General features: G+C 39.3%; 1 protein-coding gene and 1 pseudogene across 1 annotated transcript; one reads left to right on the top strand and one right to left on the bottom strand.

The window, feature by feature from the left end:
* Window positions 1-642: 642 nt before the first annotated feature.
* LOC113904733 lies at window positions 643-1,227 on the bottom strand (annotated as a pseudogene).
* A 4,582-nt stretch (window positions 1,228-5,809) lies between these two features.
* LOC113904898 (olfactory receptor 52B4-like) lies at window positions 5,810-6,754 on the top strand. Its single transcript, XM_027561973.1, has one exon. It carries the CDS (start codon window positions 5,810-5,812, stop codon window positions 6,752-6,754), a length of 945 nt encoding a protein of 314 aa, XP_027417774.1.
* Window positions 6,755-24,728: the final 17,974 nt, after the last annotated feature.

Consider the following 24,728-nt stretch of genomic DNA (forward strand, 5'->3'; position numbering starts at 1 on the left):
TTCACTTAATGAACTATTTAATTGAACAGATCACGCCAGGATTTTAGTAATAAAAGCCACCAGTTATCTATCCTGAGTTTCTAAGGAAATCAGCATTAGTGAAAGAACATACAACCTAAAAACAACATATGTCTAAGTTCAAACATTCCATACAATCCTATCTCACTTAAAAAAAAAAAAAAAAAGAACTCACATTTGTATACCACTCCAAAAGAGCAAAAGGAAAATTTTATCACTATAAATAAATGGAGTAGAAAATGTTTTTTGTTTGTTTTGTATTGCTGGAATATCCAACACATCACTTGTCTGGCACTCTGTGATCAGCCTTGGCTTGTCCATCGGGAAAAGGGAGTCCTCATGTTAAATTCCTTGCAGAGCCATGGGAGCTTCCAGATTAAGTACCCACACCATCATCTATTCAGTTGAAAGCATTCAGGTGTGTGCTGGTAGTCCATAACTCCTGTGCCATGCAATGATGTTCTCTTCCACTTCCTTCCCTGGGTGGGGTATACCTGAAAAAAATCATGCAGATGGTTTTGAGTTAAAAGGGCTTTGAAGACTCTTCTCATAGAAAATACCAGTTAGCCCAAAAGTCCGGGCACAAGTTCTTACCAACAAAGGAACTGAATCCAGCCAAGATCTTCAGTAGAAGCAGATAGTGTGCAGAAAGCTCTTGCCTGTTTTCTTCTTCACTGCCTGGAACAGCTTAGGCAGACTGCTTTGCATATCGTCCTCCTGCTGGAGACCCTGGCAGAGCTCACAGATGATCAGAGCTCCAAGTGTGGCTGCCTCCAGGGTGTCCTCTATTTCCACGTTGATCACATACACAGGCTGCCAGGTCTTCTGTTCTCTAGCACACAGATCTTTCACCACCACTTTATACACTCTTTCAGTACAGGTGAAGATGGCATCGAAGGGATCTCTGCACTCTTGAAATCTTTCAGGGCCAGATTTGATTCTCTCATTTCTCCCCAAGATCTGTAACACCCCATTGCTCTTGTGGTGCATTCTGTTTTTGCAGAGAAGGTCCTTGCACATCTGCTCATATGTAGTGGAGAAATCATATACCACAGGGAGGTTGGGTGCCAGTCCTGGCAGTGTCACATGGGATCCCACTCCAAAAGACCTAACGTTGAATCCTTTCTTCTTGAGGATGCTGTGGGCTTCCATGCTCCTGTTCATGTTGCTCATACAGACCACAGCCACCCTGAGTGTGGAGGATGACATTATGTTGGCCACTTGGAACTCCAGGCTGATGGATGGGCTTAGAGTCTCTTAAGGGCAGAACCCAGGGAGAAGTCAGCCTAGGTCAAGTTCTTCAGACTAATCTAGTGTCAAAGAACAGATTGTCACCTACCCCAGGTGGGAGGGGACCTTTTGATTGATAATTGGGTTAACTCTTGAGTAATTGGATTTGAATAGTGGGCTCTGACCAGAGGCTCAATCCAGGCATCAGAACAATCTGGTGATTATCACCCCAAAATCTAATTTTCCAAAAGAGTGTGGCTACCCCATGGGTGTGTTTTGAAATCTCCACTTAGCCCTTGGGTTCAATTGTGGGTGGGGCTACTATTGATATTAGGCAAAATACCTAGACTACTCCCAAGCTTGTCACCAGCTCCCTCCAATGACCTGAGAACATGCATGTGAAAAACATGATTGAAATGTCCAAGCTTACACTTAATTTAATTATACATAAAACTACAAGCGTTGTTTTTCTTTCTTTCCTATAATTGGTACTCTAGAATTGTAACTGTTGATCATGAGAGGATACAGATAGTTTTACCCGTAAGTAGTAAAATGATTCACCAGTGTAAAAAGTGATTCTTAGAAAACATCCCTCCTGATAGTGTGTGCAGGAGTTACAACATTACACATCCTTTCTTGAATTCCTGATAATTCTCCAAGAATTGGAATAGCCTCCACTGGCTTTCCCATGTCTTCAGGGAGAGCTCTGTCTGACCACTCTATACTGAAATATAGCAATTTTTTGTTCCATTTCTTTGGTTACTTTGCACCATTGACCCAGCAAAGAATCAAATCAGAGATCAGATCAGATCAGTCGCTCAGTCGTGTCTGACTCTTTGCGACCCCATGAATCACAGCACACCAGGCCTCCCTGTCCATCACCAACTCCGGGAGTTCACTGAGACTCACGTCCATCGAGTCAGTGATGCCATCCAGCCATCTCATCCTCTGTCGTCCCCTTCTCCTCCTGCCCCCAATCCCTCCCAGCATCAGAATATAGACTTTAAAATTATAAATGAAACACGAAACAGTAAGGAGGGACAGTCCCATCCCTTCAAAATGGTGCAGGAAAAACATCCACTTAGAAAGCCAAAGATTTTATATCTCTGTGTCTCCATCAACATAGTGATTGTCACATTGCAGTCTCAGTAACCACATTCAGCCTTGTCAAAGTGTGAATCCCAAACCCAGAGCATTAACATCAACCTGGAATATGTGAAAAAGGCAACTTTGGACTCCACACCACAAAATGAGAAATTCTGCGAGTGGAGCCCAGAGATTTGTGACATACAAAGCCCTTTGGATGGTGTGATGTCCACCAAAGACTTACTCATGGCAGAGGTTTCTGAAACTTGACTGGACATTGACAGTCCCTGGGATGTCACTTGACTGGACTCTCCTTCTTCGGGAAGGAAAGTAAGTATGTGACAATTTGATGTGATATGTAAATCTGATAAAAAAATAATAATCATCACTCTGAAGAAGAATTTGTGGACAATTGGTGAATTTTGACTATGTTCTATATTTTGGATTATAGTGTTGTATCAATGTGAAATATTGTGACTTGGTCATTGCACTGCTGTATATGTAAGAGATTATCCTTAAGAAGTTACAGCTAAATATAGGGTCATGACACTGCATATTTTGCTAAATGGCACAACAAAAAAATCAGACTAAGAATGAGAGAGAGACAGGGCCAGGAGCAGAGGGGGCGGGGGTTTGGGGAGGAGGCAAGGAGGTAGGGAAATGTGGCCAAATACTAATAGTGGCTGAATCTAAATGAAAGTTTTACTGGAATTTATAATTTATTAATGTAGCTTTTATATGTTTTAATAATTTTGACCATAAATAAGGCTGATCACTGAAGGACTGATGCTCAAACTGTGGTGCTGGAGAAGACTCTAGAGAGTCCCTTGGACAGCAAGGAGGTCAAAGCAGTCAATCCTGAAGGAAATCAACTGTGAATATTCACTGGAAGGCCTGGTGCTGAAGCTGAAGCTCCAATACTTTGGCCACCTGATGCGAAGATCCAACACATTGGAAAAGACCCTGATGCTGGGAAAGATTGAGGGCAGGAGAAGGGGGCAGTAGAGGACAAGATGGTTGGATGGCACATCAACTCAATGGACATGAGTTTGAGCAAATTCTGGGAGATAGTGAAGGACAGGAAAGCCTGGCGTGCTGTAGTCCATGGGATCGCAGAATCACACAAGATTGAGCAACTGACAACAAAAATAATTAATTAATGTAGCTTTTATGTGTTTTAATAATATCTAAAAACCACTTAATAAAATATGTATATTTTATCAAATATTTCTGGAAGTTAAGTAGGCGTGGAGTCTTCTTGTATAAGCTCAATCCACCATGTTAAATTGAAATCTATGAATTTATAATCCTATACATGCACATACACAGTAGTCTCTTCTTTACAAATATAAACATAATTACTTACTTGGGATAATTTAATAAAGATAAAACAGAATATGTTGAAGGTTGAGATATATTACCAGAAAAAAAGATACAGGAAAATGTGGTAACTGAGTCTTCATTATAGATTTGAAGGCAGCCAAAAAAGAGGAAGGTGAAGATTATTTCTTCATTATAGCCTAACACTTAAGTACATAAAAGATGTGAAAATTTTAATAAGGCCATTAAATTATCTCACATTAGCAATTAAAATTCATTATTTCAGTTTCTAGAATAGAAAATGATATGAAAGTAAGGTACAGATTTCATATTAATTTTGTCAAAATTACAAAGAAAAACTCTTAGGAATAAGTGATCTTAAAATAACCTGAATATTTGATAGTCTTTTTGTGCTGATTAAGATAGGATTAATATTTACTAATTCTCATTAAAATAGAAACAGGAATAGTTAAAGTAATTGTTACCAAAAGGAGTATATGGTGTGTGGGGTCTGACTGCTTGCTGCTCAAAAGCCAGTAAACAGGCCAGGTTGATGGAAAGGAAAGTTGCTTTATTTCAGATGTCTGCAACTGGGGGAGAGGGGTGGCAGATATCTGTCCAAAGGCCAGCTCCCCCCACTGACAAGCAGGGGGTGAGAGAATTCATAGACAGGCAGGCGCAGGGGATGGGGATATGGGGGTGTGGCGCTACATGCAAAAACAGCATAGTCACAATGGTCTGACCAGCATCTTCTTGAATGTCTTAGGTACAGTTAATCTTCAGTTCCAGGGTCCATTTGTTCCAATTTCTTTGTGGTCAATTCTCAGAATTGTGGAAGCTCACGTCCTGGGTACAATCTGCTCATCATGTAGGTAATTTCTCCACCTCAGGTTTTAGTATCTCTAAGAGAGCTCACAGGATATGGCTCAGATTATCTACAGCCCTTGAGAAAGAACTGAAGGTCCTTGACTATGCTTGATGACTACATTGTTACTAGTCTCCTTAGACAGTTTTCCTTTGTTTTAGCATTTCTCTGATTAAATGTATTCTTTGGTTAAGATTTCCCTCAGGAAAAGGCAGGCAGAGGACATGGGAAGGGGCAAGGACCATATGATCCTGCTCCATTTCATAATGACATAAATATCTCATTTATTGAAAATAATGTATGTACACAACCATTTCAAGGGTGAAAAGTTGTGGAGGATGGATTGGTTTTGACAGATACAGAGAACCATAATACCTTTACTCATGTGGATACAATGGAAAGGGTGTTGTTAGAAATACAGCTTTAAAACTGGGTTCCTTGGGGCAACAGCCTTCCCTGGAGTCTTCAGGCAAATGCATAAAAATCTCTGCTCCCTGATGCCCAGCTCTCAGAGTCCTCCTTGATTCATCACATTGTATTCTATGAAGTCTGCGTTTGAAGCACGTAAGTAGGTTATTTACTGATATTGTATAAACTTTAGGAAAGGGAAGAAAATTACAGTATCAAGACTAAACTGTTTAGGGGAACCAAAGCAGACATTTGAAAATATTAAGACCTTTGTCTGGTGTTAAGTAAGCAGAGTGATATCTAATGTTCTCCAATTTTAAAACTCATAATAATTAACTCCTCCCAGGATAGCATCAAAACTCCTTAACTTGTAATCACAGCCAAAATACTTTTGCTTCTATCTTTTCACCATTGCATGTAGATGTGATTGATCACACAACCATACAGGGTTGCAAACTGTTTAAAATATTTAATGCTTTTAAAAATATTTAAATGCATTAAATATTTCTATGACAGAAGCTTATCCTTAAACTCCCAAAAGACTTCATGTCATTCCCCACCTAATTGATCTCCATCCAATGACATCCCATAGCCAAATAGACTGAATTATTCATTCCATCTGGTTCCCATAGTATTTTTTCTTGGTACTACTATTATCTTTCTTTACCATATAGTTTTCTTTAACTATATAAACATTCATTTTCTCTGTGAGATTATTACCTCATTTTACAGATAATATCTTGTTCATCTTCCCATCCTATATTGTTCCTGGCTCACTCGCTGTGGAAAAGAATCAGATAGATGCCATGAGCTCTGAGTACAGTCTGAAATTTTGATTGTGTCTGTTAACAGGGGGTGAGGTCCTAGTCATCTGCTCCAGGTATGACTGTCTTTAACCATACTGGTGTTAGCCACACAGTCTTCTACTTTGTGGGCATCCCTGGCCTTGAGGACCAGCATGTGTGGATCTCCATCCCCTTCTTCATTTCCTATGTCATCGCCCTGCTTGGGAACAGCCTGCTCATCTTCATTATCCTCACCAAGCGCAGCCTCCACGAACCTATGTACCTCTTCCTCTGCATGCTGTCGGGAGCAGACCTTGTCCTCTCCACATGCACAATCCCTCAGGCTTTGGCCATCTTCTGGTTCAATGCGAGGGAGATCTCCCTGGATCGATGCATCACTCAACTCTTCTTTATCCATTCCACCTTCATCTCAGAGTCAGGCATCTTGCTGGTGATGGCATTTGACCGCTACATTGCCATATGCTACCCACTGAGATACACCACTATTCTTACACATACACTGATAGGGAAAATCGGTGTGACCATCTTTTTGAGAAGTTACGGTACAATGTTCCCAATAATATTTCTACTGAAAAGGCTAACTTTTTGTAAAAGTAACATTTTTCCAACCACTGTTTGTGAGCACATCGCCGTGGCCAAATTTTCCTGTGATGACATACGAGTAAACTTCTGGTATGGATTTTTTGTCCTGTTGTCAACAGTGACCTTAGATGTTGTGCTAATATTTGTATCATATATGCTTATTCTCTGTGCTGTCTTCCGCATCCCTTCTCGAGATGCTCGCCACAAAACTCTCAATACATGTGGCTCCCATGTCTGTGTCATCATACTCTTTTATGGACCTGGGATCTTCTCAGCTTTCACTCCTCGATTTGCACGTCATATCTTACCCCATGTCCATGTCTTACTGGCCAATGTTTGCATTCTGGCTCCTACTATGCTGAATCCCATCATTTATGGGATCAAAACTAAACAGATCCAGGACCAGGTATCTCAGGTTTTGTGTCAAAAAAAGATATGACTTTGGAAATGGAAGCAAAATTACTCTTTTCTCAACATTTCTCACTCAGAGTCTGAAAAATAAACCAGCTCGCCTTCTTAATTCATTCTTACTCTAGATAGGTATTTGGAAAAAGACAAATTATGGATAATCACTAGATTATACTTTCCTGTCCTGGTTTGTTGCATGCCTTGACATAATGATGCAGTTCTTATTCCTCTTATCTATTTTGGGGCATGGCTGTGTATATTCTTCCCTTTGTCTGCTCTATCACAAAGTTTTCATTTTCACAGGCTCACCTCTACCCACATTCATTCTGTTACTTGTTCTATCAGAAGAAAGGGAGGGAGGAAGCCAGGTTTGGAGGAGGGAGGGAGAAAGGACAGAGAAGGAAGGGAGGAAGGAAAGGAATGTTTCAGAGGGAGGGATGGAGGGAAACTAGCACGCAAAAACCTCTGGCATCCATATATTTGCCCATTGCTTTTCCTCTGTATCCCTTCTTTTCCTCCTCTTCCTCCTCCTCCTCTTTCTTGTCTCCTTTTCCTCCTCCTCTGTTCCTTCTCCTTCTTCTTTCACTGTTTCCATCACAGAAAAACATCTGAAAGAGCTCTCTATATATTCAGGTTTTGATACTTTTCTATTTTTTTAATCTCATACCAATCATTTTCCCTTCATGTTGCACGCATGTTACAGTGACCTCTACCCTGCCGAATTCAATGGTCAATATTCATTCTACATGACACATGAGAAATATTTCACATAGCCAAACAGCTCTCATTCTTGAAAATTCTCCCTCATCCCACATCAGACAATATATTAGAAATAAAAGCTGTATAAAGTTACTTATTTCTTATCAAATGGAGATAATAACTGTTAATATCTTACAAAAGATTGGTATATATTTTCTATGGTGTATTTGTGTGCAGGTAAATAATTTTTTTTTTAATTTGGACTATATTCCACTTACTATTCCAGAATGTACCTTTCTCACTTAGCAAAGTAATGTAGACATATGCCCATGCTAAAACTGTACATCTCTAGTCATTAGCAATTGCAGCCACCAAGGATGGTGAGCCGATGAGCCCTGAGAAAACTCAGGATATGAAAACACAGGATAGTGTCTGCAGATAACTGAGCTGCATATCAAAGGAATGATTTCAGTGAGCCCAGACTCTTGCATCTTCCCATACATAGACAAGCACTAAATTCCTTAACTTGGTATATTTGGGTTTTTTAAATTAACAATAATCTTTTGTCATTCAGACCACCTGCCCTTGGTTGCAAAACTTCTATATAACCTGGCTTCCTCCTACCTTGTCTCCTCAGAGCAGTTCTCTCAGGGTTATTTGACACACTGCCTCCTCAGGCTTGAAGTCCTAAAAATTCCTGCCAAATAAATATAACTCTCAAAAAAATTATTTAAAAACCAACTGTAAAAAAAAAAACCAACCAACTCTACACATCTGTAGGCATTTTTATCATCTTTCCATTGTTTTTATACAAAGATGTACTATAATTTAACCGGTAGTCTTGTCAAAAAGCATTTTAAAAAGCCATACTCTTTTCAAAAAGCATTTCTCATATGTAATTTTTTATTTACTCTTCATTTCCAATCAAGAGTAGGCTCAGCATTCTCTAAATATTACTTCCTAAGTATCCATTATATCATCTGAGATAGATAAATGATCATAGATAATGAAATGCATAAAGAAGTTACACATATTGCATTTGCCACTGTGGTTCCCCTTTTTTCCTTTGATTTTTACACTTATTTTTACATGTCTAACTCAATGAAACTATGAGCCATGCCGTGTATGGCCACCCAAGTTGGACAAGTCATGGTGGAGAGTTCTGATGAAACAGTGGAGAACGGAATGGCAAACAACTTCAGTATTATTGCCTTGAGAACCTCATGTGCTAAGTCACTTCAGTCGTGTCCGACTCTGTGTGACCCCATAGACGGAAGCCCACCAGGCTCCCCCGTCCCTGGGATTCTCCAGGCAAGAACACTGGAGTGGGTTGCCATTTCCTTCTCCAGTGCGTGAAAGTGAAAAGTGAAAGGGAAGTCGCTCAGTCGCGTCCGACTCTTGGCGACCCCATGGACCGCAGCCTACCAGGCTCCTCAGTCCATGGGATTTTCCAGGCAAGAGTACTGGAGCGGGGTGCCGTTGCCTTCTCTGTAAGAACCTCATGAACAGTATGAAAAAGCAAAAAGATATGATGGACAGGGAAGCCTGGTGTGCTGCAGTTCATGGGCTCACAAAGAGTCAGACATGACTGAATGACTAAACTGAACTTACATATCCAAAACTATATTTCATATAGACTACAAACATAATTTATGTGAAATATATTTGTATTTTACATACATATATTTATAATTATTTATAATATAGTTTTAACATAATTTCAGCTGGTTATAAAATAAACCAGTTCATGGAAGAACCATAATTCACCTAGCCATTTGACTATTATTAACATGCAGGATATTTCAAATTTTTCAGTTGTCTGAGAAAGTAATGCTTGTTAAAACATTTCCTCATTTTTCCTATCCATTATTTTTAGTTTACACATGCTTCCTTAAGTGGTTGAAATATGACTCTTTTCCTTTGATTTTTCTTTTCCCGCTGTTTTCCTAGTGTGCCTCGGAAATGTTTAAAAAACAAACAAAATTAACATTATTTTAATATTTGGTTTCTACTTAATTTAGCATTTGAATAATTATGGTCAGTGTTTTTAAAATGTCTGCTGATTTTAAAAGACAAAATAACAAAGAACACTTTCAGTTCAGTTCAGTTCAGTTGCTCAGTTGTGTCTGACTCTTTGCAACCCCATGAACAGCAGCATGCCAGGCCTCCCTCTCCATCACCTACTCCTGGAGTCTATTCAAGCCCATGTCCATCGAGATGCCATCCAACCATCTCATCCTCTGTCATCCCCTTCTCCTCCTGCCCCCAATCCCTCCCAGCATCAGGGTCTTTTCAGATGAGTCAGCTCTTTGCATTAGGTGGCCAAAGTATTGGAGTTTCAGCTTCAACATCAGTCCTTCCAATGAACACCCAGGACTGATCACCTTTAGGATGGACTGGTTGGATCTCCTTGCAGTCCAAGGACTCTCAACAGTCTTCTCCAACACCGCAGTTCAAAAGCATCAATTTTTAGGCGCTCACCATTCTTACAGTCCAACTCTCACATCCATACATGACTACTGGAAAAACCATAGCCGTGACTAGATGGACCTTTGTTGGCAAAGTAATGTCTCTGCTTTTCAATATGCTGTCTAGGTTGGTCATAACTTTCCTTCCAAGAAGTAAGCATCTTTTAATTTCATGGCTGCAATCACCAACCGCAGTGATTTTGGAGCCCAAAAAGATAAAGTCTGACACTGTTTCCACTGTTTCCCCATCTATTTCCCATGAAGTGATGGAACCAGATGCCATGATCTTCGTTTTCTCAATGTTGAGCTTTAAGCCACCTTTTTCACTCTCCACTTTCACTTCCATCAAGAGGCTTTTTAGTTCCTCTTCACGTTTTGCCATAAGGGTGGTGTCATCTGCAGATCTGAGGTTATTGATATTTCTCCTAGCAATCTTGATTCCAGCTTGTGCTTCTTCCAGCTCAGCATTTCTCATGATGCACTCTGCATAGAAATTAAATAAGCAGGGTGACAATATACAGCCTTGATGTACTCCTTTTCTTATTTCAAACCAGTCTGTTGATCCATGTCCAGTTCTAACTGTTGCTTCCTGACCTGCATACAGGTTTTTTAAGAGGCGGGTCAGTTGGTCTGGTATTCCCATGTTTTTCAAAATTTCCCACAGGTTATTGTGATCCACACAATCAACGGCTTTGGCATAGTCAATAAAGCAGAAATAGATGTTTTTCTGGAACTCTCTTGCTTTTTCCATGATCCAGCAGATGTTGGCAATTTGATCTCTGGTTCCTCTGCCTTGTCTAATACAAGCTTGAACATCTAGAAGTTCACAGTTCACATATTGCTGAAGCCTGGCTTGAAGAATTTTGAGCATTACTTTACTAGCGTGTGAGAAGAGTGCAATTGTGCGGTAGTTTGAGCATTCTTTGGCATGGCCTTTCTTTGGGATTGGAATGAAAACGGACATTTTCCAGTCCTGTGGCCACTGCTGAGTTTTCCAAATTTGCTGGCATATTGAATGCAGCACTTTCACAGCATCATCTTCCAGGATTTGAAATCGCTCCACTGGAATTCCATCACCTCCACTAGCTCTGTTTGTACTGATGCTTCCTAAGGCCCACTTGACTTCACATTTCAGGATGTCTGGCTCTAGGTGAGTGATCACACCATTGTGATTATCTTGGTCGTGAAGATCTTTTTTGTACAGTTCTTCTGTGTATTCTTGCCACCTCTTCTTAATGTCTTCTGCTTTTGTTAGGTCCCTATCATTTTTTCCTTTATTGAGCCCATCTTTGCATGAAATGTTCCCTTGGTATCTCTAATTTTCTTGAAGAGATCTCTAGTCTTTCCCATTCTATTTTTTCCCTCTATTTCTTTGTACTGATCACTGAGGAAGGCTTTCTTATCTCTCCTTGCTACTCTTTGGAACTCTGCATTTAAATGGGTATATCTTTCCTTTTCTCCTTTGCTTTTCACTTCCCTTCTTTTCACAGCTATTTGTAAGGCCTCCTCAGACAGCCATTTTGCTTGTTTGCATCTCTTTTTCTTGGGGATGGTCTTGATACCTGTCTCCTGTACAATGTCATGAACCTCCATCCATAGTTCATCAGGCACTCTGTCTGTGATCACCAATTATACCCACTAAACAAAATAGTTAATAACTACAGAATATTTCATCATTTAAGCATATTTTCACATATGATTTTTGTGAATACTCTATGCCTTACTTTTTTATTCAATGTCATATAGCAAGTGTGTTACTTTGACATCAAGGACATTATATAAATGTTAGTTCAGTTCATTTTCTCAGTCATATCTGGCTCTGTAACCCCATGGACTGCAGCACACCAGGCCTCCCTGTCCATCACTAACTCCAGAGCTTGTTCAAACTCATGTCCATTGATTCAGTGATGCCATCCAACCATCTCATCCTCCTTTGTCCCTGTCTCATCCTGCCTTCTATCTTTCCCAGCATTAGGATCTTTTCCAAGGAGTCAGATCTTCACATCAGGTGGCCAAAGTATTGGAGTTTCAGCTTCAGCATCAGCCCTTCCAGTGAATATTCAGGATTGATTTCCTTTAGGATGGACTGGTTGGATCTCCTTGCAGTCCAAGGGACTCTCAAGAGTCTTCTCGAACATCATAGTTCAAAAGCACCACTTCTTTCATGCTCAGTTTTCTTTATAGTCCAACTCTCACATCCATACATGACTAGTGGAAAAACCATAGCTTTGACGAGACAGACCTTTGTTGACAAAGTAATGTTTCTACTTTTTAATATGCTGTCTAGGTTGGTCATAACTTTTCTTCCAAAGAGCAAGCATCTTTTAATTTCATGGCTGCAGTCACCATCTGCAGTGATTTTGGAGCCCAAAGAATTTTTGAATGTTTTAAATGTTGAATGTTAAGGTTTATATGAATCTTTGTATAATATACTGCTACATGGCATACTGTGTTCTAGTAAACTAGTGGATTCTTTTTGAATATTTACATCTGTGTAACTGACAGTATAAATAAAATTGTTATGAAATTAAGCATTAATAAACATCTGCTATATTTTGAGTCCTTAATGTACACTGTAAAAACAGATTCTGAAAATTTTTACTGCATATATGAGCAACTGGAACGCAGTCAGGTTGAATATGTTTTTTATGCACAAAAAATTTTAAATATACATCTTATAAATTGTAAGATAATCCATCATTTCCAAAAATTGAATAAAACCCAATAGCAATATACAAAGGTAAGATACCATTTTCAACTAAATTATATATTTATTGGCTTTAAATGTTGAAAAATATTTGTACAATGTTTGGAGTTAAGCTTTATTTGAGGCAAAATGAGAACTGCAACCCAAGAGGCAGGTTTCCAGATAGTTCTGAGAAACTCCTCCAAGGAAGCGAGTGGAGGAGCCAGGGTATATAGAAGTTTTGCAACTAAGGGTAGGTAGTCAGGAACCTCAAAGATTACTGTTGATTAAAAAAACAAAACAAAACAAAACGGGTACCTCGAGATAAGGAATTTAGTTCTTTTCTATGTAAGGGAAGACACAAAAGTCTGGGCTCACTGAAATCATTCCCTTGATATGCACCTCAGCTGTGTGAGGGGCTTCCCAGGTGGTGCTAGTGGTCAAGAACCTGCCTGCCAATGCAGAAGACGTAAGAGACCAGGTTTGATTCTTGGGACGGGAAGATCTCCTGGAGGAGGGCACAGCAGCCTACTACAGTATTCTTGCCTGGAGAATCCCATGGACCGAGGAGCCTGGTGGGCTATGGCCCATAGGATCACAAAGAGTTGCACACAACTGAAGTGACTTAGCAGTTAAGATACTCAGTTCCATCATCCTACCAAAACACACCCAGGTTCCCCTTCCTAGTCAACTATTTCCACTAACCCTGGGAGCCTTTTATCTGTTTTCTATGCTTCAGTTCAGTTCAGTCGCTCAGTCGTGTCTGACTCTTTGCAACCCCATGAATCACAGCACACCAGGCCTCCCTGTCCATCACCAACTCCCGGAGTTCACTCAGACTCACATCCATCGAGTCAGTACTGCCATCCAGCCATCTCATCCTCTGTCGTCCCCTTCTCCTCCTGCACCCAATCCCTCCCAGCATCAGAGTCTTTTCCAATGAGTCAACTCTTCGAATGAGGTGGCCAAAGTACTGGAGTTTCAGCTTTAGCATCATTCCTTCCAAAGAAATCCCAGGGCTGATCTCCTTCAGAATGGACTTGTTGGATCTCCTTGCAATCCAAGGGACTCTCAAGAGTCTTCTCCAACACCACAGTTCAAAAGAATCATTTCTTCGGTGCTCAGCTTTCTTCACAGCACAACTCTCACATCCATACATGACTACTGGAAAAACCATAGCCGTGACTAGATGGACCTTTGTTGGCAAAGTGTCTCTGCTTTTGAAAATGCTATCTAGGTTGGTCATAACTTTTCTTCCAAGGAGTAAGCGTCTTTTAATTTCATGGCTGCAATCACCATCCGCAGTTATTTTGGAGCCCCAAAAGATAAAGTCTGACAGTGTTTCCACTGTTTCCCCATCTATTTGCCATGAAGTGATAGGACCAGATGCCATGATCTTAGTTTGCTGAATGTTGAGCTTTAAGCCACCTTTTTCACTCTCCTCTTTCACTTTCATCAAGAGGCTCTTTAGTTCCTCTTCACTTTCTGCCATAAGGGTGGTGTCATCTGCATATCTGAGGTTATTGATATTTCTCCCAGAAATCTTGATTCCAGCTTGTGTTTCTTCCAGTCCAGCGTTTCTCATGATGTACTTTGCATAGAAGTTAAATAAGCAGGGTGACAATATACAGCCTCGACGTACTCCGTTTCCTATTTGGAACCAATCTGTTGTTCCATGTCCAGTTCTAACTATTGCTTCCTGACCTGCATATAGGTTTCTCAAGAGGCAGATCAGGTGGTCTGGTATTCCCATCTCTTTCAGAATTTTCCACAGTTTATTGTGATCCACGTAGTCAATGGCTTTGGGAAAGCAGAAATAGATGTTTTTCTGGAACTCTCTTGCTTTTTCTATGATCCAGCAGTTTGCCTTTTCCAAAATGCCCCACAAATGTAATCATATAGTTTTTAACTGAGCTATTTGTTTTAGTTGTTGAATCATAATGGTTATTAATGTATTCTAGATACTAGACCTTTAGCAGATAGGTAATTTGAAAATATTTTCTCCTACTCAAGGGACTGTCTCTTCACTTTCTTGATAATGTGCTTTTAAGTAGAAAAGTTTTCACTTTTAATAAGGTTGAATTTACCTTATTTTATGTTGTGTTGTTTGTACTCTGGTATCATGCCTAATCTTTTTACTTTTCTTCCCATTGCTTTTGTTTACTAAAAGGATACTGTCTACACATAATGACCTGCCTCAAGGAACCGTGCCCCTCTGCCTGAACACCATCCCTTCCTGGGGGCTGACCATTCCAGGAGACAGTTGCAAGGAAAATGGCCTTTTTTCTTTATTTCCTCAGCTCCTCCCCTGCTCTGTTTTATAAAAGAACCTGGCATCCAGACCCCAAATAAAATGATTATTTTGAGATATTAGTCTGCCATTTTCTCAGTCTTGTGGCTTTCTGAATAAAGTTGTTATTCCTTGCCTCAACAAATTTCTTAGATTTACTGGCTTGTCATGCAGCAAGTAGAGTGCGCTAGGACTCGATAACAGATTTATAACTGCTTTCTTGTAAGATTTTTATAGGTTTAACTCTTATATTTATGTTTTTGATCCATTTTGACCAAACTTTTATATATAGTGAAAAGTAGGGTTTTCTTTTCTTTTGTCTGTGGCTATCTAATTTTCCCAGCACGGTTCATGAAAAGGGGCTATTGTTTCCTCCATTGAATTGACTTGCCACAATTATTTGTCTTTTTCCCCCCTCAGGATTGCTATGGATAGTCAGCATCCTTTTTTTCCTGATATTATCTTTCTTTAAACTTATTTTTTAAATTGGTTAATAACTGTTTCACGATGTTGTGTCTTTTGTTTTTTATTTGTTTTATACAAATTCTAGGGCCTTTTTCTGTTTCCATGGAAAATGTGACTGGAATATTTTAATGCATTGAAAAGAAACTGTGGATGGCATTATGTAGTATGGACATTTTAACTATATCAGTTCTTCTGGTCCATGAACAAGCTTTCCGTTTGTTTGTCTCCTTCAACTTATTTTACCACAGTTTTGGAGTTTTCAGTGTAGAAATGTTCACATCCTTGGAGAGATCTATTCCTAAGTATTTTACTGTTTTTCTATTGCAAGCATGATTGTTTTATTTCTTTTTCAAATAGTTCATTGTTAGTGTATAAAAATGCAACTGTCTTTTTTAAGTTGGCTTTGTATCCTTCAACTTTACTAAATTCATTGATAAGTTCTAATAGTTTTTTAGTGAAGCCTTTAGGATTTTCTATATAAAAACTATATAGAAAATGCAAAATTCTAAAACTCTTAAAGGACAACAGAAGAGAAAATCCAGATGACGTTGGATTTGGGTGGCTCAGATGGTAAAGCATCTGCCTAAAATGCAGGAGAGCCAGGTTTGATCCCTGGGTTGGGAAGATCCTCTGGAGAAGGAAATGGCAACCCACTCCAGTACTCGTGCCTGGAAAATCCCATGGACGGAGAAGCATTGTAGGCTACAGTCCATGGGGTCACAAAGAGTCAGACACGACTGAGTGACTTCACTTTCACTTTCTTTTGGGATAAAATGATATCATAATCAATGCAGAACTGCAAATTAAAACAGCAATGAGATGCCATTGCACACCTAATGAGATGGAGAAAATCCAAAATGTTGACAGCAGCAAATTCCAGCATGGATGTATAGTAACAGGAATTCTCATTCATTGCTGGTGGGAATTCAAAATGGTACAGCCACTTAGGAAGACAAGCAGCTTCTTACAAAACTAAACATACTCTTACCATATAGTCCAGCAGTTGCACATCTTTATATTTGCTCACATGAACTAAAAACGTATATCCACAAAAAACTGGTGCATGGTCATTTATAGCAGCTTTAGTTATAACTGCCAAAACCTGGAAGCAATCAAGGTGTCGTTCACTGAGTGAATGGAAAATCCACTTTTAAAAATGAAATAAACAAAACATATTCGGGTTGGAAAGGGACAATTAAACAACTTTTTCAGTTCAGTCGCTCAGTCATGTCCAACTCTTTGCTACCCCAATGACTGTAGCACGCCAGTCCTCCCTGTCCATCACCAACTCCCAGAGTTTACTCGAACTCATGTCCATTGAGTCGGTGATGCCATCCAAACATCTCATCCTCTGTCATCCCCTTCTCCTCCTGCCTCCAATCTTTCCCAGCATCGGGGTCTTTTCAAATGAGTCAGTTCTTCGTGTCAGGTGGCCAAAGTATTGGAGTTTTAGCTTCAGCATCAGTCTTTCCAATGAATATTAAGGATTAATGTCTTTTAGGATGGACTGGTTGGATCTCCCTGCAGTCCAAGGGACTCTCAAGAGTCTTTTCCAACACCACAGTTCAAAAACATCACTTCAGTGGTGCTCACTATTAATAAGCCACTATTTGTTAATAGATTATTAACAGATGAAATGATTGAGTATATAGAAAATGCTAACAATTCATACAACACTGAAACAGATTTAGCAAGGTTTTAGGATAAAAGTTTAAAAAACAAACTATATTTTTAAATACTAGTAGCAAATAGTTTAAAGCAAAATTATAAACCATTTCATTTATTATAGGATGAAAAGTAAATATGATTTGCAACAGAAACTCTACAAGCCAGAAGAAAATGGCATGATATATTTAAAGTGAAGAAAGGGAAGAACTACAACCAAGAATACTCTACCCGGCAAGACTTGCATTTAGGTTTGGTGGAGAAATTAAAATCTTTCCAGACAAGCAAATGTTAAGAGAATTCAGCACCACCCAACCAGCTTTACAACAAGTACTAAAGGAACTTCTCTAGGCAGGAAACACAAGAGAAAGAAAAGACCTACACAAAATAAACCCAAAGCAGTTAAGAAAATGTTAGTGGGATTATACAGATTGATAATCACCATAATTGTAAATTGATTAAATGCACCAACCAAAAGGTGTATTGGCTGGTCAGATGAAAACATGTGCAAGTATGCACTTCCTCATACCACATCACTCTATTTCACCCCCCAAACCTTATGTAATTATTTTATACTGTTAGATTAATCATGTTTCCATTATGGCTTGCAATTGTAATTATCTTCTATTTTTTTGTTTTTGTCTGGCTATTTGCCGGGGTCCAGCCCCGGCTGATCCAGGGTATTCGAAGGGGAGACGGCTTCGGCGAGGATCAGGATACAATAGCTTCAATTAGACATTAATTAGAGATGTAAAGAGTAATAGAATGAGGATAGCTCAGTAGGAAAATTCAGTGGACAAAAGAGGCTGAGTAGCTTGGTTTACGCGGGAGACCAATACAACTTCAAGACAAGAAGCTTGCACCACTTATGTAGGCTGCAGGCGTCCTTCCATTCTCCCGAAGGAGAGGAGACACTGAGGCCTCTCCGGTTGGATCTTAGAAGCCCAGGCATAATTAGTAAGTATGGCAGGTTCCGCACTCCAGATGGAGACTCAGCCAGAGTGAGAGAGAGAGCGACATGGGGAGACCAGTATTTCGAGAAACTGATCCCAATTCTTTATTTTCCAGAGTCTGTTTTTATACACTGAGATGTTATACAAAAGTCACACGGGGACAGCAGTCCTGACTTTTATTAAAGTCAGGTGCTTCACACAAATGTATACAGAGGTCTTAGGGGTGTTACATCATCTTCTGGCCAGGGGGGCCTGCTGACAATTTACGACCTTCTCCTTGTGACAGCGGTTAGTCAACACGTATTTCTCCAGGGGTGATTATTCTTAAAACAGACGTCACTCAAATAAAGTTACATTCCTATAGGGTGAGGGTGTAGTGGGTTTTAGTTAAGGAAAGAATTTACTTGGCCTAAGGTCTAACGTGATTTATATCAAAGGTTAATACTTATTTCTTCTATATATTCATTAATGTGTATAAGGGCAGGGGATGTGGAGACTTAGCAGTAAACATTGGCTCAACAAATGAAAAACCCTTCACCAATACAATTTCTAATCAGCCCACTATACTTATACTAATAATTTTCTAACTTCTCTAAAGAACCTGTTTTTAGAAGGTTTAAAGCATCTCATGCCTCTCACAGTTGGGAGGCTGTGAGCAATCACATGTGGCCAGACAAGCCTGTCAGGCAGGCTAGAGAACCTTCAGAGGAGTTTGTAGTTGAAACATTCCTATCACACCCAGGAATTATTATTAATTGGAGCTCTAACTTAACTTCTTCTCCAAAAGAGGTGGTGGGGGACAGCCCCTCTTAAAGTCAGAGGTGTAGGTGAGAGCACAAAGTAGCAAAGTAGGCAGGCTCTGGTTATGGGGGTAGATGCTTGAGAATTTCCAGGGGGACTCCTGAGGCTCGATCCCGCCTTTGCGTGTGTCGAACCTCCTTCCTCATGACCTTTGCCATGGGCGGAGTGCCTCACGCCAGCCCCCAACAGCTATTGATTGTGAAAACTGATAAACATCTTTACTATTGTGATTATGCAACTATTATTCACTTAATATCATTGTATCATAATTGGTCAACAGAAAATAATACAATTCTATTTCACTAAAACTACCATTTAATAGAAAAACTTGTAATCACTTTTTAAAGTCCAGATGCATATCAGGATTATCTTGAAATATTTTGAAAAATACAAATGTCTAGGTACTGCTGCTCTTCTACAAAACACCAGATGTGTTTCTAATAACCAAGCATGTTTAAAAACAAGTGGACTATATGATGATCTTTTACTTTTATCTAGTTTGTTTCACTTTTTCTATTTCATATTCAGTGCTCCCATTTCATTTAGTTTGTTTTTCAATTTCTCTGTCTCTTTTTGATGTTGTTGTTCTTTCTCAAGCCTTTATCAAGGGTAGTAGGAAAGCTTTTACATACATACATATATCCATATATATAGCATGTATAATATATATAGTTTAGAAAATTTATGAATTTTGCCTAGGTAAAAAAACTTATGACATTTTGATCCCACTTGTTTGACTTAGTGTGTATAGAATGTTAGATTTCTAATTTATATTCTTTCAAAGCTTTATAGGTCCATGTATTTTGACATCTAGCTTTACTGTTAACATTCGAAAATTTATTATCTTAGTGATTAAAAAAAACTTGCATAAGGCTTGAAAATTCTAATTTTGAGAATATAAAGAAATACTTTGCTGTTAAAAAAACAGGAAATTAACAAATGATACAGTATTATTAACTGAAGTACAGATTTTGTTCAAATTTCACAAAATTTTATGATACTGTCCATTATTTGTTTTCATACCTTATTCTAGGCGCATATTGTATTTAATTGCACTGAGCAGCTTCAGCTGCATGAACAAATTCTGTCAAATTCTCTTTTCCTTTTTATTCTATTACAAATAATTTTTAATTTTCCTTGTTATGGCCTCTTAGATACACCCATCATTTAAAAGCAGACATTTAATTTCTAAATACAAAGGATTTTATTTAAAGTATCTTTAATATTAATTTCTTATTTTGATTCTAATTTCTCATTTAAATGTTTTCTTCATTGCAATCACCCTTGGTGCTTTTTTCAGTCTGACTTATTGAGGCTTTCAATGGCTAAGTCGAATATCTCTCTTGGTAAATGTCACATTGCACTTGAAAATATGTGGGTTATTTTCAAATATCTTTTAATATTGATTTCTAGCATAATTTCACAGTGATAAGAGAACAGACTTTGTATGATTTCAATACCTTTAAACCATGAAAATTTTCACCTTGCTTTATGTCCATAGATATATTCCAGGTTCTCCTAGTTTACAGTCTATAGGGACTTGAATAGAATTTGTATGCTACTGTGAAAAATGTGGGTGAAAATTGTATAAATTTCAACTATATTGAATTGGTTCACAGTGCCTTTCAGGACTACTATATCCGTTTCCTTCTCTGTATATTCATTCTATTAATTTTTAAGAGTTTGATATTGAAACTCCAACTAAAATCTTAATTTAACCTACTTAAAAAATAATTACAATACAGGAATATATTCTTTGCAGCCAAAGATGGAGAAGCTCTATACAGTCAGCAAAAGCAAGGCTGGGAGCTGACTATAGCTCAGATCATGAACTTCTTCTTGCCAAATTCAGACTTAAATTGAAGAAAGTAGGGAAAACCACTAGATCATTCAGGTATGACCTAAATCAAATCCCTTATGATTATACAGTGGAAGTGAGAAATAGATTTAAGGGACTAGATCTGATAGATAGAGTGCCTGATGAACTATGGAATGAGGTTCATGACATTGTACAGGAGACAGGGATCAAGACCATTCCCATGGAAAAGAAATGCAAACAAGCAAAATGGCTGTCTGGGGAGGTCTTACAAATAGCTGTGAAAAGAAGAGATGCAAAAAGCAAAGGAGAAAAGGAAAGATATAAGCATCTGAATGCAGAGTTCTGAAGAATAGCAAGGAGAGATAAGAAAGCCTTCTTCAGTGATCAATGCAAAGAAATAGAGGAAAATAACAGAATGGGAAAGACTACAGATCTCTTCAAGAAAATCAAAGATACCAAGGGAACATTTCAGGCAAAGATGGGCTCAATAAAGGACAGAAATGGTATGGACCTAACAGAAGCAGAAGATATAAAGAAGAGGTGGCAAGAATACATAGAACTGTACAAAAAAGATCTTCATGACCCAGATAATCACGATGGTCTGATCATTCACTTAGAGCCAGACATCCTGGAATGTGAAGTCAAGTGGGCCTTAGGAAGCATCACTATGAACAGAGCTAGTGGAGGTGATGGAATTCCAGTGGAGCTATTTCAAATCCTGAAAGATGATGCTGTTAAAGTGCTGCACTCAATATGCCAGCAAATTTGGAAAACTGAGCAGTGGCCACAGGACTGGAAAAGGTCAGTTTCATTCCAATCCCAAAGAAAGGCAATGCCAAAGAATGCTCAAACTACCGCACAATTGCACTCGTCTCACATGCTAGTACAGTAGTGCTCAAAATTCTCCAAGCCAGGCTTCAGCAATACGTGAACCGTGAACTTTCAGATGTTCAAGCTTGTTTTAGAAAAGGCAGAGGAGTCAGAGATCAAATTGTCAACATCCACTGGATCATAGAAAAAGCAAGAGAGTTCCAGAAAAACATCAACTTCTGCTTTATTGACTATGCCAAAGCCTTTGACTGTGTGGATCACAATCAACTGTGGAAAATTCTGAAAGAGATGGGAATACCAGACCACCTGACCTGCCTCTTAAAAAACCTGTATGCAGGTCAGGGAGCAACAGTTAGAACTGGACATGGAACAACAGACTGCTTCCAAATAGGAAAAGGAGTACCTCAGGGCTGTATATTATCACCCTGCTTATTTAACTTCTATGCAGAGTACATCATGAGAAACGCTGGGCTGGAAGAAGCACAAGCTGGAATCAAGATTTCTGGGAGAAATATCAATAACCTCAGATATGCAGATGACACCACCCTTATGGCAGGCAGATAGTGAAGAGGAACTAAAGAGCCTCTTGATGAAAGTGAAAGAGGAGAGTGAAAAAGGTGGCTTAAAGCTCAACATTCAGCAAACTAAGATCATGGCATCTGGTCCCATCACTTCATGGCAAATAGATGGGGAAACAGTGGAAACAGTGTCAGACTTTATTTTGGGGGGCTCCAAAATCACTGTAGATGGTGATTGCAGCCATGAAATTAAAAGATGCTTATTCCTTGGAAGGAGAGTTATGACCAACCTAGATAGCATATTCAAAAGTAGAGACACTACTTTGCCAACAAAGGTTCGTCTAGTCAAGGCTATGGTTTTTCCAGTGGTCATGTATGGATGTGAGAGTTGGACTGTGAAGAAAGCTGAGTGCCGAAGAATTGATGCTTCTGAACTGTGGTGTTGGAGAAGACTCTTTTTTTTTTTTAAATATAAATTTACTTAATTGCATGCTAATTTCTTTACAATATTGTATTGATTTTGCCATACATGAACATAAATCCACCACAGGTATATAGGTGTTCTCCATCCTGGACCCCTGTACCACCTCCCTCCTCTACCTTCCCTCTGGGTCATCCCAGTGCACTAGCCCCAAGCATCCTGTATCATGCATCTAACCTGGACTGGTGATTCGTTTCATATATTATATTATACATGTTTCAATGCCATTCTTTCAAATCATCCCACCTTCTCCCTCTCCCACAGAGTCCAAAAGACTGTTCTATACATCTGTGTCTCTTTTGCTGTTTTTCATACAGGGTTATCGTTACCATCTTTCTAAATTCCATATATATGCATTAGTATACTGTATTGGTGTTTTTCTTTCTGGCCTACTTTGTATAATAGGCTCCAGTTTCATCCACCTCATTAGAACTGATTCAAATGTATTCTTTTTAATGGCTGAGTAATACTCCATTGTGTATATGTACCACAGCTTTCTTATCCATTCATCTGCTGGTGGACATCTAGGTTGCTTCCATGTCCTGGCTATTAGAAACAGTACTGTGATGAACATTGGGGTACACGTGTCTCTTTCAATTCTGGTTTCCTCACTGCGTATGGATTGCTGGGTCATAAGGTAGTTCTATTTCCAGTTTTTTAAGGAATCTCCACACTGTTCTCCATAGTGGCTGTACTAGTTTGCATTCCCACCAACAGTGTAAGAGGGTTCCCTTTTTTCTACACCCTCTCCATTATTTATTGCTTGTAGACTTTTGGATGGCAGCCATTCTGACTGGCGTGAAATGGTACCTCATTGTGGTTTTGATTTGCATTTCTCTGATAATGAGTGATGTTGAGCATCTTTTCATGTGTTTGTTAGCCATCTGTATGTCTTCTTTGGAGAAATGTCTGTTTAGTTCTTTGGCCAATTTTTTGATTGGATTGTTTATTTTTCTGAGAAGACTCTTGAGAGTCCCTTGGATTGCAAGGAGATCTAACCAGTCCATTCTAAAGGAGATCAGTCCTGGGTGTTCTTTGGAAGGACTGATGCTAAAGCTGAAACTCCAATACTTTGGCCACCTCATGCGAAGGGTTGAGTCATTGGAAAAGACTCTGATGCTGGGAAGGATTGAGGGCAGGAGGAGAAGTGGGCAACAGAGGATGAGATGGTTGGATGGTATCACTGACACAATGGACACGAGTTTGAGCAAAGTCTGGGAAACAGTGAAGGATAGGGAAGCCTGTAATGGTGTGGTCCATGAGGCCACAAAGAGTTGGACATGACTTAGTGACTGAACATCAACAACAATCTTAAATTCAAGTCCATTTTAATAACTCTGCATCCCCCTCTCCCTCTCATACACATTCATTTATTATTTGACATTATATTTTACATCTTTTTGTTTTATTTATTCCCTAATAACTTATTTGGATATACATAATTTTACTCATTTTGCCTTTTGTGGGAATTTTCTTCCCAGGATTTGAAACAGTGAACCTGAACGAACAACACTCGGACAGTCTCTGCAAGGACTGACAACTTTATTTCTGCAGTCCAGCTTTTTATAGGAGTAAGGAACAAAGAGCCTAGAGCATACGGTCAGCAGAGCACGCACAAGGCTAAGATATAATCAGTAAAAGATACTTCAAGGACCAGCGTGTTCTTAACGACCCATGTGTTTATCCCATGACCCATTTTCTCAAGCAACATCTTTAATGTTTAATCGTTAATTCTTAGCCCCGAGCATAGCCAAAGGCAGGAAATGTTTTTCAGCTATCAGTACACAATGTCTGGGTACTTCTGGCCCTTCGCCATTTCCCCCCGAGGACCTTCTCCTTCAAGGCTATTTTGCACTGCGCCTCCCAACACCTCCCCCACCCCCTCCACCCCCTCTTTGGTTGCACTGGGTCTTTGTTGCTGCTCATGGACTTTCCTAGTTGTGGAGAGCAGGGGCTACTCTTCATTTTAGTATTAGGGCTTCAGGTTGTCACGGCTTCTCTTGTAGAGCATGCACTCTAGAGCATGGGGGCTTCAGTAGTGGCTCACAGGCTTAGTTGCCCTGTGACATGTGGTATCTTCCCAGACCAGAGATCCACTCTGTGTCCCTGCATTGGTGGGCAGATTCACAACCGCTGGACCACCAGGCAAGTCTTTCCTTTTCTTTTTTTAACCTTCCTGTTAGCTTTATAAATTGTTGATAAACTACCTTACCTCTGTGTTTCATGTACCATTGAGATTTTTCCTTTGTAATTTTCACATTTCTAATTGCAATATTTTCTTTTCTACTTAAAGAAGTCCTTTTAACTTTTATTATAAAGCTGGTTTCAT

This window comes from Bos indicus x Bos taurus, chromosome 15 (assembly GCF_003369695.1).
Source record: "Bos indicus x Bos taurus breed Angus x Brahman F1 hybrid chromosome 15, Bos_hybrid_MaternalHap_v2.0, whole genome shotgun sequence".
Taxonomy (NCBI): Eukaryota; Metazoa; Chordata; class Mammalia; order Artiodactyla; family Bovidae; genus Bos; species Bos indicus x Bos taurus.